Source organism: Dermacentor variabilis, chromosome 5, assembly GCF_050947875.1.
Source record: "Dermacentor variabilis isolate Ectoservices chromosome 5, ASM5094787v1, whole genome shotgun sequence".
In the NCBI taxonomy this organism is placed as follows: domain Eukaryota; kingdom Metazoa; phylum Arthropoda; class Arachnida; order Ixodida; family Ixodidae; genus Dermacentor; species Dermacentor variabilis.
The window spans coordinates 78,751,518-78,765,412 of record NC_134572.1 but is presented as its reverse complement, the minus strand read 5'-3'; the positions used below and the strand labels follow the sequence as shown (position 1 = coordinate 78,765,412).

At 48.9% G+C, this 13,895-nt stretch overlaps 1 protein-coding gene across 1 annotated transcript in view; it reads right to left on the bottom strand.

The window, feature by feature from the left end:
- LOC142582844 (uncharacterized) overlaps nt 1–13,434 on the bottom strand; it is a 127,994-nt gene extending 114,560 nt beyond the window's left edge. The window contains exon 1 of the mRNA XM_075692923.1: nt 13,293–13,434. Coding sequence (XP_075549038.1) covers nt 13,293–13,347 — 55 coding nt within the window. The 5' untranslated portion in view covers nt 13,348–13,434. The remainder of the gene's footprint in view (nt 1–13,292) is intronic.
- Between the last annotated feature and the right edge of the window lie 461 nt (nt 13,435–13,895).

Sequence of the window (13,895 nt, the reverse complement as noted above, 5' to 3'; positions counted from 1 at the left end):
CTTGCAAGGAGATTGCTCCGATTGATGTCGATTGATCAAGCACCATCGTAAACGCACGTGCGTAAGGTACTACGCCCATTGGAACATCTTGTTGAATAATTTTTTACGAAGTTCTATTTGCCTATCGAATGGGATCGTTTAAGGTAATGAAATGTTGAATTCAATAGCTGGATCAATAGATCAGAACTCTTGGAATTTTGGTCAGTCCGCGTCTTTCGACATGTTTTGAGCAATATGTTGCTTTTAAAATGCAGCGCAGTTCCTATCCAGCGAATGGGAGAGAAATCTTGCCATCCTTGTAATATGCTTGTCGTGCTGCTGCATCGGCTGCTATGTTGCTTAAGATATTAAAGATGTCCCGGTATCCACTGAAATACTGTCTCGCGCGGCGTTTGGTTTGCCTTTTAGAGCTCGTTGAGTGTCTTATAAATTATAATAAGATTGTATGTTTTCATTTTCGTGCTGCAAAGCGACGTGAGTGCCGCCTGAAATTCGCTGAAATCTACCCACTTTTTCACCTCTCTTAGGGCAGTTATAAATTTCATCGCACATAAGATAGCGGATACTTTAGCTGTTGTTGACAATGTTGCAGGAGGTAACCTAGGGCCCTATAACGTAAAGCTATTAAATGTGTCTTAATTCCAGTCTCGTGACGTCAAATTTGCGTAACCGCCAACGCAAGCGTCGGGCGGTGACCCGCAACGTTGCCTCAACAGCCCAATCAAACTTTCTCTTAGTTTATAGGAGGTCACTTTTCTTTACGTTCAAAACGAACAACATTGCTTAGACTGAGTGGTTTCTTTTTGTTTGTTTGTTTATAATTGGCTGCCAGGAGGCGAGGAGCACGCTCAAGTGGAGAGGGTTTCGATGGGGCCGAGCCAGCGCACTGAAAATAAATAACCAGATGAAGAGGGTGGTGCCAGCGTCTGTAATTGGTCCTCTTTCCCTTACTTAGGTTGCGGTGGCTGGTCAAAAATCGCGGCGGCGTGCAACAAAAGGTTAAGAATGCCGCTAAAACGGATTCTCAGCAAGAGAGAGTTGGCAGAGCCAGGTCGTAAACGTGCCGAAAGTGTTCGAAAACGTTACATGTCCACAGAGAAAGTTTTATTATACGCAAATATACGAATGTTCTTCGGCAGGTGCGAGTAGGCATCATTGTCTGAGGGATCGGTGGCAGCCATCTTTTATTTCTTTTGGAACGGGGCAGCCCGGCATCTATTCAGAAAAAAATTCAGTTTTGTACGGCATATTAATACATCTTTAAGGCGTACACGTCACTTTGACGCGGCGAGTTTTCGTAGTTTTGTGACGTCGCGTGACAGGCAGGTGAAGTGGGTGCAGCCTGAAAACTTTTGACCAATAGCCGTTGTCTAATGGCGAAAAGGCGTCGAATGAGAAATAACTATCTTTCTTTTGTTCAGTCCAATCATGCATAATCAGTGTGTTCATGTCACATCAGATGGGAAGCTATCGCGGTTTTCGTGACGTCGCATGACAGACAGGCGAAGCGAGGCTAGTCCAAAAAAGTTTTTGACCAATCGCGGAGTGCTGACTGAAGAAATGCAATAGAAAAGTTTGAAATAGCTTTACGTTATAGCGCCGTTAAATGATGCTTGTATATTGAGACCTGTTACAACAAATGCTGAAGTTGAGGAATGTGTGGAACTGGAACCATCCGTACTGACATGTATGTATCCTGGATACCGCATATACCAGGTGTTTCTACGAAGACTTTAAGTAACACTTAAAAACAGCCGTTTGACCACCTGGGGTTTTGGCCCTTGGGGTTCTTTATCGTGCACCTCAATCTAAGTACACGGGTGTTTTTGCATTTCGTCCACATTGAAATGCGACCGCCGTGGCCGGGATTTGATCCCGCGACCTCGTGCTCAGCAGCGCAACAACAAAGCCACTAAGCAACGACGGCGGGTGGAGAGCGAGGGTGGCGTGACGTCACAGCGATGCCCTCTCCCCTCACGCAACACGTGGCGCCCCAGCGCGGCAGCAGGCGTACTCTTTCGCCCGCTTTGCTCCGTCGAGGCGAGCATGTGACACGGCGCCACAGCCAACGGGAATTTAGGTGCCGTTTCGCTGCTACAGACACCGGCTTTTTCGCTCAATGACTTTCATTTCATGCTTTCGAATAAAAAAAAGAAAGAGAAAGCTTGTACCCGACGACCTTTACATATTGTAATTCCACATGTTATGTAAAATAATTGGATACGAAAGTTACTCACTCTGCCTGGTCATTTTTTCTTCATTGAGTACGTTGTGCTCATGCGAACTTTCCATTACTTCAGTTATATTTGTATTGATATTTCATTCCAGTCCATTTCTATTATTTACATCTATTTGTATAGCAATCCCCTCCACTGCCTAAGTGCCTCTTGAATTGCCTGCAAAGTACCATAAATACAAAAGAACATTAAATATGGGTTCCCGGGGTTGATGACGATGTATAGAGTTTTGTTTGCACGTGTGGGGAGAGGGAGGCATATGAAGACTCGAATCCGGAGCAAAACTATAGCGTACCGCGCGATGCATGTTGAAAGCGATACGTTGTCAATAGCTGGTCAGACAAAGCGGCGGTTATGTTAGGGACATCGCAATGCTACGGGACGACGTCATTAAACTTCCAGTTACCAGGCTTAATTTTAGTAAACATGGTCGGTCACATGGAACCTGCACTGCAACGCGCAGCGAAAAACTGGCCGTGCCACTCAGAACTGCGGGTCGAGTGCTAATTAGACACAGCGTTGCGAAACTCTCCGCCACATCCACTCCAGGAACCAAGCTTTCTCAGATCGCGGCGAAAACCAGCGTATGTACATACAACTACACGCGAAAGTCTTATGGGATACCTGCGGTTTAGATATATCACAGCCCTTACAGGGAAATTTATGGCAGTGAAGCTGTGATTGCTATACACGAGGGCTGGTATAATGTAAGCTGCTGCTCTGAGCGGGTCGCACAGTAAACGTCAAGCTTACGTGAACTGATATTTCGCTGTAATGGTGATAATAACGATAATGATTGGCGCCTCACGCGTCTATTTGTTACGGCAATAAAATTCGTCGCGCACATTCTAACTGTTGTCTCGCGCAATAGAGTCGTAGGTTTTAACAACTGCCCCTTTTAGACGTTAGACGTCTTTCTGGAGACACTGCCTTATAAACGCCTCGGAGCTGAGTTCAAAAATCCTCAATAGCCGCTGGTTAGGCCTCACTTAACGAAATCGTCTGACTTCTGCGTATTTTAACTGCGTCTCCGCCAGCAGTGCAGTTTCAGCAAGATAAGTGTACCGTTAAGCTAAGAAAGTCGAGCAAAGAGGCGACGGCTTCAGCGGGGCAACCGACCGTATACTTCCTGAAACACCAGAGACCAGTGACGCATGAGTGAGACTAGTGACGCATGAGTGAGACTCGCGCCGAACAACGCGAAGAAACCCGCGCTTTTCTGGCGCCGGCAGGTGGCCGCGAGCGGTCGACAAATGGCCTCAGGAGATTGCGACTTCATCGCTGAGCGCGCCCAGCACTCGCACGACGCGAGTAGCGGCGTGCTCGCCGCTGGGAAAGTGGGGGCGTCCTCGCACGCCCACCTCAACCCAACGTTCCTTTCCCTTTTTTTTTTTCTTCAGGCGCGTTAACCCCCTTGAAAAGCGACAACGCCTGCGCAAAGCGTAGATTTTTGCAATATTCCTTTTTCTTCGCTTAAACGTGGTTCCGGCTCTCCCCCACACATCTAAAGCAAACGCACAAAAAAAAAGGGGGGGGGGGGGGGCGGAGAGCTCCAAAAGTGAACTTGTAAATTCGCACAGTAAGGCGTTACTCTTGAGGGAAACGAGGCGACAGGAAAACGTCATTCTCGACCTTGTGTTTTGCTTTCCCTGCCACACCGTTTCTTTTGCCTCTTTTTGCTGTTGTTTTCTGTAGTGTATGGTCGACTGCACTGGCCCGTGTTTTCTTAGGCGTTCGAGTCCTCCATTCCTCGCTGTCTACAGTGTGCGAGTATCCGGCCAAGGTGCCAACTCCTTCGCTGTTTATTGCTGCCGAAGGTTTCCTCTCGGCCTTGTCAGTGCCAGTGCATGTTTCAGTTCTTTACGTTGCTTTTCTTTCTTTCTTTAATGTTTCTATGCTTAGGGCAGCTTTCACGCGCGTAAGCGAGAGTGAGTAGCGTTCGGGCGAACTGCATTTTCCTGAAATAAAACTAGAACGCGTGCTAACATGTGGGTCAGGCGTGTAGACATTGTTCGCGCACATCGTAGTTGTGGCTTATCCAGAGCTGCGGCTGCAGAGCCCTAAGCCGTTGTCTGCTACGTCACGTTTTTACGAGGCGCGCCGATACTTTCGAGGTTTAAGAGTTATCCTCCTTGTATTTCCTTCTCTCTTGCTCTCTGACGGTTGTGCGCTTCAGCAACACATGCAGAGACAGCACGCACACGCGCACGCAGACAAACACACGGACGCACACACATACGCACTCACACAGGCAAGCCGCGGTAGTTAAGTGGCTATATTGTTGCGTTGGTGAGCTCGAAGTCGCGGCTTCAATACCTGCCGCGGAGACCGTATTTCCGTGAGGAGGAATGCGAAAACGTTCGTGCACTGCGCATAGGGGCGGGTTAAAAAAAGAAATGGGCATGGTTGGGACATTTAATGAGGAGGGAAGATAACCGATGGTCATTAAGGGTTACGGACTGGATTCCAAGGGAAGGGAATCGTAGCAGGGGGCGGCAGAAAGTTAGGTGGGCGGATGAGATTAAGAAGTTTGCAGGGACAACATGGACACAATTATTACATGACCGGGGTAGTTGGAGAACTGTGGGAGAGGCCTTTGCCCTGTAGGGGGCGTAACCAGGCTGGTTATGAAAGAGCCCCAGGCGGCCAAAATTAAGCCGAAGTCTTTCACTGCGGTTAGCGTCAATAGACAGATCCTGTTTTAGCCCACAATGACGCCGAATTTAATTTAAACCACGCACACACACGCAAAAAAGACGGATTGTCAGCGCAGGTTACGCAACGAGAAATTTTTGTCCGGCTGTAAGAAGCGATTGCAGTACTACAGGACCTAGAAACAACACGATGCAAATATTTCTGTATCTAATTTCTCTCTCTCTCTCTCTCTCTCTCTCTCTCTCTCTCTCTCTCTCTCTCTCTCTCATTTCACCGAGCACATCGTGTTTCTGATTTGTTGTATATTTGCGAGATAAGTTTACCAAAGCGCTCAAAGACCCACATTTCGGTCATTTTTGTGTCCTCGAAAAATATTCCTTTAACGTCGTTGGTGAATTTCTCAGTCTCGTCATTTTAGCTGTTATCAGCCGCATTAATATTTGAAGTGCAACGAGGTTGGTTTTCTTGAATTATTAAGCATTAAAAAAAATAGAAGGTTGTACATGCCATAACCTCGATATGATTATGGGGCGCGCCGTAGTACGTGGAAGACTCCGGGTTAATTTCTACCGGCCAGGGTACATTCACGTGCTCCCAATTCGGGTGTTTTTGATTCTAGTGCGAGGTCGCCGCGGCCGGCACTTGAACCCGCGACCTCGAGCTTAGAAGCGTGACGCCAGAGCCACGTACTATACGCCATCGCGGTGGGTTATACATTACTGCACGAAACGCTTCACACTTATGGTGCACTTACAAGTTCTTAATACACACAGAGAAGTTTTGTGTCATCTCACACACTTCAGCTAAGCATCAAAGAAAGTGCCTAGCATGGCCTATCTTCAATCGCATCGTTGTATATTTAATGGGTCTCGCTTCGTGTAAACCCTCGGGGTTGCGAATTTGTCCAAGTGCAGTTGAAGCTATACCACGTAAATCTACATTTTACTAACAAATTAACAGAAATCGCTTAAGCACTGAAGCAAAGAACACGGGCATTTACTCTTCCTTCCTCGACCACTGTCATCTTCTGCAACTTTGTCAGTGTTGCTATGGCGTAAACGTCGAAAATAATAACGAGCGTGGCGATATCACAGTCGTGCGCCTTCAACACTGACGAATCAGCTACGACTAGTAAGCCTTTGCATCAAAACATCAACACCGACAAACACAACACGGGTCCCACCTGGGCTGAAAGTCAACATCGCCAAAATATAGCCAGTGAGCACCAGCGACTCAAAAGGCATGATTCTTCAAGTGGACACCCTGTTACTTAAATGGGTCACAAGTGCCTTCGCTCTGCCGTAGAGCATTAGGTCGCCAACTCGAGTCCCGGCTAAAACGGCAGCATTCTGATGGGATCGAAATGGAAAAAAGAAGCTCGGCCGTAGAGCATTAGGTCGTGTTTGGATCGGACTGCTGGTACGATCTGTTGGGAACTCGGCGCTGACGCCCGTGGTTGTACCTGGGTCGCAAGCCCCAAGGGTAGCGTTGGCCTGGCGGCCTGGGGTACAACTGGAAGCATCCGAAGGTCCCGGCAAAGCATGAGTCGACTGGTAACAACAAAACAACTTGTTTATTTTAACATCGCAAAGAGTTGGCGGTCAGGTTGACCGAAGTAGAGAGACGGGAGAGCACTTTACTCAACAGAAGAAATCGGAGCCCCCCTTTTGGCGTCCGGGGGCAGCTGTTTTTATACTCTCGCAGTTGAGGGCAAGAAGGAACCCCTCAAAAGACGAGCACGTGAATGTACAATGGGCTAATGGTGACGCACACTGTCGTAGCGATGCCGTAGCACCATGTCGAGCACGATCTCGTAGCACCCTGTCGAGCACGATCTCGTAGCACCCTGTTGTAGCGCTGCCGGTCGGGCACAATGACTGTAATGAGAGGATGGTCCCTGCTTTGGCATCGCCTGTTTCGGGCACAATGACTGGAATGAGAGGATGATCCCTGCTTTGGCATCGCCTGTTTCGGGCACAATGGCTGTAATGAGGGGACGATCCCTGCTTTGGCATCGCCTGTTTCGGGCACAATGACTGGAATGCGAGGGTGATCCTTTGCGGTCGCATCGCCGCAGTCGCGCCTGGAAACACCTGGCGATGAGTGTTGCGGCGACGACGATCGGGCCAAAATGTCTGCCGCCCTGCCGCAGTCGCGCCGGCAAAACCACGTGTCGCAGGCGAAACGCAACAGTCGCCAACTTGAATCCCGGCTACAGCGGCAGCATTCCGATGGGATCGAAATGGAAAAAAGAAGCTCGTGTGTGCTTAAACTCAGGGACACGTTAAAGAAATCCAGGGGATGAAATTCATTCGGGAGTCCTAAACTATGGCGTGTCTAATAGCCCCAGAGCTGCTTTTTGGACGTTAAACCCCCTGAATCAATCAATGAATCAACCGAAGTGGGTGGCAAGTGGGGAAAAACTCGGAGCAAACAAAAAAATTATGTTCTTTAGTTTGAGTGCTTTAGCAGTAAATATTCCACGTGTAAACGGAAGTGCAGCCATATATTGCACAACGATGACACGGTTTGTATTACAACTATGCATGAATTACATGTAATTCAACGAAAATAAGGAAGTATCAGTTGAGGTTTGGCAAAGTGGTTTTAGAACGAAATCCTTATCATAAATTCACGTAAATTTATTTTCCTTTTTTTTCTTTTTGTCGCTCCCTTTGTTTTTGTTACAGCTGGAAACCCAGCATGGTAGCTCAGTAGGTACTGCGTTTCTTTTCTATGTACTAGGTCGCGAGTTTGACTCCCGGCCGCATTTCGGCGGGGGCGGGATGCAGTAACGCTATGGTGTACGCTGATTTGTGTGAGTCTCAAGGAATCCCAAATGGTGAAAATGAAGAAAGGAAGAAAGGAAAACAAGATGTGAAAGGCAGAGAGGTTACCGTAACCTGATTAAGTGTCACGGCTACGGCGGCAGCCTTCCGAGGGGGTCGAAATGGAAAAAAGAAACGCTCGAGTGGGCTTAAATTCGAGGACACGTTAAAGAAATCCAGGGGATGAAATCTATTTATGAGTCCTAAGCTATGGCTTGTCTAATAGCCCCAGAGTTGCTTTTCGGACGTTAAACCCCCTGAATCAATCAATGAATCTACTCCGGCCGAGCGTCCTAGACACATGTCCACGGGTCAGGTGATGTTCACTAGGCCATTGGGCGTATATGTGTTTATCGAGTACAACCACGTGTGGCATGCCGCCACAGTGAGAACTGTGGACTGTTGGGCAACGTGAAATGTGGAACACACAAAGAAACGTCAAAAAGAAAAGGGGAAGAAAAAGAGGCCAGCAATCGAACACGGCGAGACATGCGGTCGAACAAACAGCCTGAGCCATTAACCATTTCCAATTAGGCTGTGCCATTGTGTATATCGGTCAGAATTGGCAACTTGAGAATTTTGTTATGCCCACCTCCATCGGTCTTCGCAATGAGTCGGCGTCTTCTCACTGCGTCGCCATTACCCGTTTGTCATGCCGCTGACGTCAGTGCGGAGTGGCTCCATGGTATTCACTACGTCGTCAGTATGACGCTGGTATTCCACTGTCTTCAGTACCAACTATAAATTAACATAGGCCGAAATGTAAACAAGAAGTAAGCAAGCAGATCTACTTAAGTCGCCGATGTAGGCCTTAATTGCAGGGGGTCTTTAGATTTAATCTGGGTTTACATCGTTGTTTAAGAAGGTTCCCAAGTTGTCTCTTAAGCCACATACCCAGAGGACGATATCCTCTGCTCAGCAAGATAGCAGCCAGCCCACACTTTGTGCCAAAAGCTAGCACAAAGCTTGGGTCACCGGGTATGTGAAAGGTACTAGATCCATACAGGAAGGTGGGGTATATATTCTTCAAACACTCTGTAGAAATCACCAGATCAAAGATCGATCGCTTAAAAGCGGCGAACTCTGATCTGCGGGCGGTCATTTCGAATTCGTTTGGCGCAAGGGTGCTTGGTGCTCGAACTTTGCACCGTATACATCGTCCGGTTCGCACTGACTGTTGGGTGCACTGTGGCTGCTTGGCTGAACCAACGAGATTTCTGCGAGAAAGAAAGCACGCGTAAGGCTTTGGCCAGCACGCGCCTTTGCTATAAGCTATCAGAAATGAGGGCTTGACGGGCTGCGGTGGATGAGGGTACTAGCGTAGGCAATATCCACAGTGCACCTTTTTTTTAGATCGCAAGCTTCTGCGCGTACTATCAGTGAGTATATAGACTTCAAACACACTGTAGAAATCACCAGATCAAAGATCACACAGGAGGATGAAGTAAGGGAAGAAAATATAACACAGCAAGAAAAAATTTAAAAAGAAGGAAAACATCAGTTCACACATTCTATAGTTTTTCAATGAGTACCGTTTCTTCGAAAAAGCACACTAGCGCTTTTAAAGCAGCTCGTGTCGACGTCGGCTGGGGCCATGCAGGGTGCAAGAATGCTGGCTCTTGTAAAGGGACAGTTGTCAATCTTGTCGGGAGTGGTGCTCAGGGCTTTTCTTTGCGCTTTGAAACGAAGACAATCTCACAGGAGGTGCGTTATCGCCTCTTTGCACCGAAAAACTCCACAGTCGAGACTTGTGGCCATTCCGATAAGGTTGTGATGTGTCCAGTGCGCGAGTGCGTGATCGGGGTAGGTCAGCCATCCGAAGGCGACAATGAGATGCTGCAGCGGTCGCTCGAGCGCGCTGAAGAAATAATTCGGACAACAACAACGAAAAACGAGCAGAGAGAGAGGAAGAAGAAGTCGGGGAGACGTGGAACAACAAGTTCCAGGTGCAGGAGTTAAGCCGTCGGGCGCCAGGCCCGTGCTTCGCGTCTTCTGGACCAGGGTGACCTTACAGGGGCGTGTCACCGCATTATCTTGATCACACGCAGGAAGGTGCCGAGTGACGTCGAGAAAATGAAGTCCATGCACCGAGAGCAGAGGTGAAGCCATTTGAGTTGATGTCCGTCGTCGAGACCTCTACCGTGCCAAGGCCACCTGCCCTTGGTCTCACTGTCACAACCGAACTTATGCTGCATCACTGGATGCCGGGTTTTCGCCTGAGGGTGATCGGGATTTTTCTTCAACAGTGCCGGTCTGTAGCACCGCTTCTATAGTCCGAGGGCTGCCTCCGTCGCCACCTCATGTTCATCTCGCAACTCCACTGCAGACCATGAAACTGTAGGCCCTTTCTGACTTTGACCCTTTCCCTGGGGACTTCATTCTTTTTGTGTGTGTGGGTGTGTTTTATTCATTTGCAGAGTTTCTGTTCCTATTTTGGCTGTATGTTCCTTGAATGACTTGCAGTGTGATAATGAACGACTTCGTCACGTCATGGCTGAGGCAGTGCCTCAGCCAGGATTAATTAATTGAAAGAACCTCATCACGAAGGTAGGAGTACGCTTTGATAACAGCTACTCAAGCCATAGGCGACAAATGAGAGTTAGCTCTCGTCGTGGTAAGTCATGAGCTTCAGATCATGATCCAGCGAACAAAGGCGCAAGATTTTAAATCCTGCCGAATTCTATTGGGCCAATGTAAACTCGTGAGCAAGAGCACGGAGCTTTCCCGCTGCGTCTGTTCTTGACATCGGGATAGCGACACAGTCGGCACTGCTATCTGAGAATTGAGCGGCTACGGCTGCTTGTTCGTTTCTAAGGATCTCACAATGATTGGCAACCACTGAATTACGATGTCATGCCCTTTCTCAACTATCCGATGGTAAATTTCTCATGTGTCTGCGACAAGTTGTTCGTGGGGTCCACGGCGTAATGCAGAGAGCAAACTCTGGAGGGCGGCCTTGCAATCGCCGAAGATGGACCATTTATGGGGCGTTTCCTGATTGTTCAATTTAATTCCTGCATGCAAGGCTGCAAGTTCGACAGCCGTCGTTGATGTCTAGTGATGATCTGAATTTTTTTATTAGGAGCGCTTCACTATACGGCCTCTCCCACAGTCTCAATGTTGCTTGCGACCTTAAACCCTATCAACATGGTAAATCAATTATAAGTAGAGATTATCTATCACGTTGCAAAAGATGTTGCCGTCATAATTCATGACAGATTCCGGTTGAACCTGCGGACGTTCTAAGAATTTATAGCCACTGGTATTTTTTTTTTTACTTTAGGATAACACGGTATGAATTCATCTGAAGATCTGAATTTCCGCGACAGTTCTCCAACGTCAGCATTTCAAGCTGTAAATTGGCGCGGGTTCCTGTTTTTGCGTTCATGGAACCCCGTTTCGGCGTCTGCTGAAGACGTCAATTAAGGTGGAGGATCTGTGCATAAGCATTGCCCCTATATATATATATATATATATATGATATTGACACGTGCGCTTGCCTATCTTCATCGGGCGACCACGTTTCGCCACCTAACAAATGTTATCGCACAGCGCGGGACGCGTCTGCATGTTTCGGAAGTTACTGGAATGTTATCGATGCTTCTATCCGCTGTCTGTTGTCGCCGAAACTTGTGCTATCTGATTTCATCGCGTGACGCGAATGGTGTAGAACTTTGTGGAAGACACATGGTTCCCAGCGATTATTCTGGAACATTCGACGACTGCTGTATAAAAGCCGACGCGCTTTACCCGCTGATCAGATTTTCGCCGATCTCCGAGTGTATTCGCCGCTATCGTTCTTTGAGTGTAGCCTGCTTTTGAGGGCACAAGTTCGCCCAATAAAACGCTAGTTTCCTTAATCAAAGTTTTGCTGCCTTCTTCGCCGTCGCTACCACGTGACAATATTCATAAGCACTGGCTCAGCGATCCCTTGCAAGGTTCGAGCTCGAGCTCTTCCATAGCGACTAAAGAAGCTGCCATCAGTGACAGATACATGACTGGAGGTAGCTAGGCTCTCCGTCACGGAATGTGCGCTTTTTACTGCGGCCTCTTCGGTGGCGCCAACAGCGACTCGACATGCCTTCACTTCTCATTCCATATGGACCCTCGGTGAATAACCTGGTGCTTGAATAACGAGCACGCGCACTTTCGCGCGGCGCTAGGAGCCAACAGATGGCAAAAGGATTCCGTGCTTTGAGCCGTCACGTCGCGCGGGAATACCGAGAGCCAGAACACGACAATGGGAGAAAGCGGGCAGCGCTTACGACGATCCATTTTTTTTTCCCAAAGCATGATTAGTAGTGAGAGCGTCGGCCTTCGTAGATGACGTCGCTGCAGCCAGAGTACGCCGGCCTATTTTTAGCCACAGCTCTCTCTGACCGCCTCTTTTATGTCAGGCGGACTCTTCGGCCCTTTTCCCCTCGTCGTGGGCAACGTCTGAAAACGCCAAAGCGGTATGGCTGACACTAGGATTGTTTGGACAATTGTTTGGACTACGCTTGCACGGAAGCGTGGATGAAACTATTTATCGCTCCCAAATAAAATTAAAGAAGTCCTGACAGATAATGTTTGACTTGTTTTTATTGCTTTATTAGATACGCGTCGACCGAGTAATAATGCCACGGAGACTCGACTCCCGGAGAACGCAACAAAATATTAATTACGTTACCTTTTAACAGGACCAGTTCAAAACGCGGGCCAAGTGCAACGCGGCTTCGGATATGAAAAGGGAAACTCGTGAAGTCATCTACACCTGTTGCGGTGGTCTCGTGGTACCAGATACCACTGACGCGTTCACCCACCGTACGTGACCGTGCTGCCGAAAGCTGAATCTATTCAGTCCTATAGACCAGACAGGAGAGGAGTGCGTGCCCCCTCGAGATTCCAAGAGAAGCGAACAATTGGACGTGCCAAATCGGCAGGCCTCGATGACACAGTTATTTAATGGCCTTCAACAATCGCACGAGGCTGACCGGCAGGCTTTTGTTGTGTTTGCGATACCACGTGATCGCCACTTCCGCTTTCGGTCACGTGTTATGTTGCAATTTCTCAAAATAAGCACCGGTGTCTTAGGCGGGAACAGATCGTAAAAGCTCAGACACTGCGGCCCAAACGTGGCATCTAACGGCATCACGACGCAAGCGCTGACCAGTGACAATAAAGTCCAAACGAATTTGAACCGAAGAAGTCACGAATCTTAGCCCCACGCACACGATCAGCGTACCCCGAGAATCGAAGAGGAACAAACAAAGCCGGACACTTCTCACACATGACAACCTGGCATTCCGACTGCAATCTCGGCGCAGCCAGCTTTGTAAATTGCGCTAGCCTCGTAATGTCGTGCTTGAGGCCTCGGACACGCCGGTGTCACACATACTCAAGGGTAAAGGGAGGAAGCGCAAAAACGCGTCATGCTGGCCATACACACGAACACGTGCTTAGCGTCCTGCGAAAGCTAGACACGCTCGACTGCTCCGAATAAAAGAAAAAACTCGATGCGCGCTAGACCGTGCCTGTTGGCGAGACGAGAGAAAGCGAGAGATTCCAGCGAAAGGTATGCACAGCGGCTCACCGGACAGCGTGGCGTAGGCCCACAGCGCCAGCAGCACGGGTACGCATCCATCCATGCACGCGTCGACGGCGGCGCTGACCGGGCAGCGAAGACGCTCGCCGCGCTCGCGCCCACCGCCGCGGGCGCCGCCACTTGGCTCTGGTCGAGCCGGCGGTCTGCGCCCCCCTCGAAAGCACGCGCGCCGTGCGAGAGGCCCTCTCGCTGCGCATGGTTCGCTGGCGCGATCGCAGCGCGCTCCACGGAACGCAGGCGTAGCGCGTACACGAGCCCCGGTTCGGCACGGAGGAGGAAAAAAAACCTCGGTGTCCCGACTCGCGACGGAACGCGACGAACGAGTGGCGTGGCATCGAAGCGCAACCCGCTTTCTACCATTTCTCTCTCTCTCTCCCTCCCTTTCCAAGTCGGCGCGGGTGATCTAGCTTTGCCGTCAAACACATTATTTTGATTCACGGCGTTTAACACCCCAAAGATGCACTGTTACTATGCGAGATGCCGTAGCGTGAAACTCCGTAATAATTTTCACCACCTGGGTTTCTTTATCGCGCACCTAAATCTAACTAAAGAAGCATTTTTGCCTATTGTAATCATAAAAAATTTAAATTT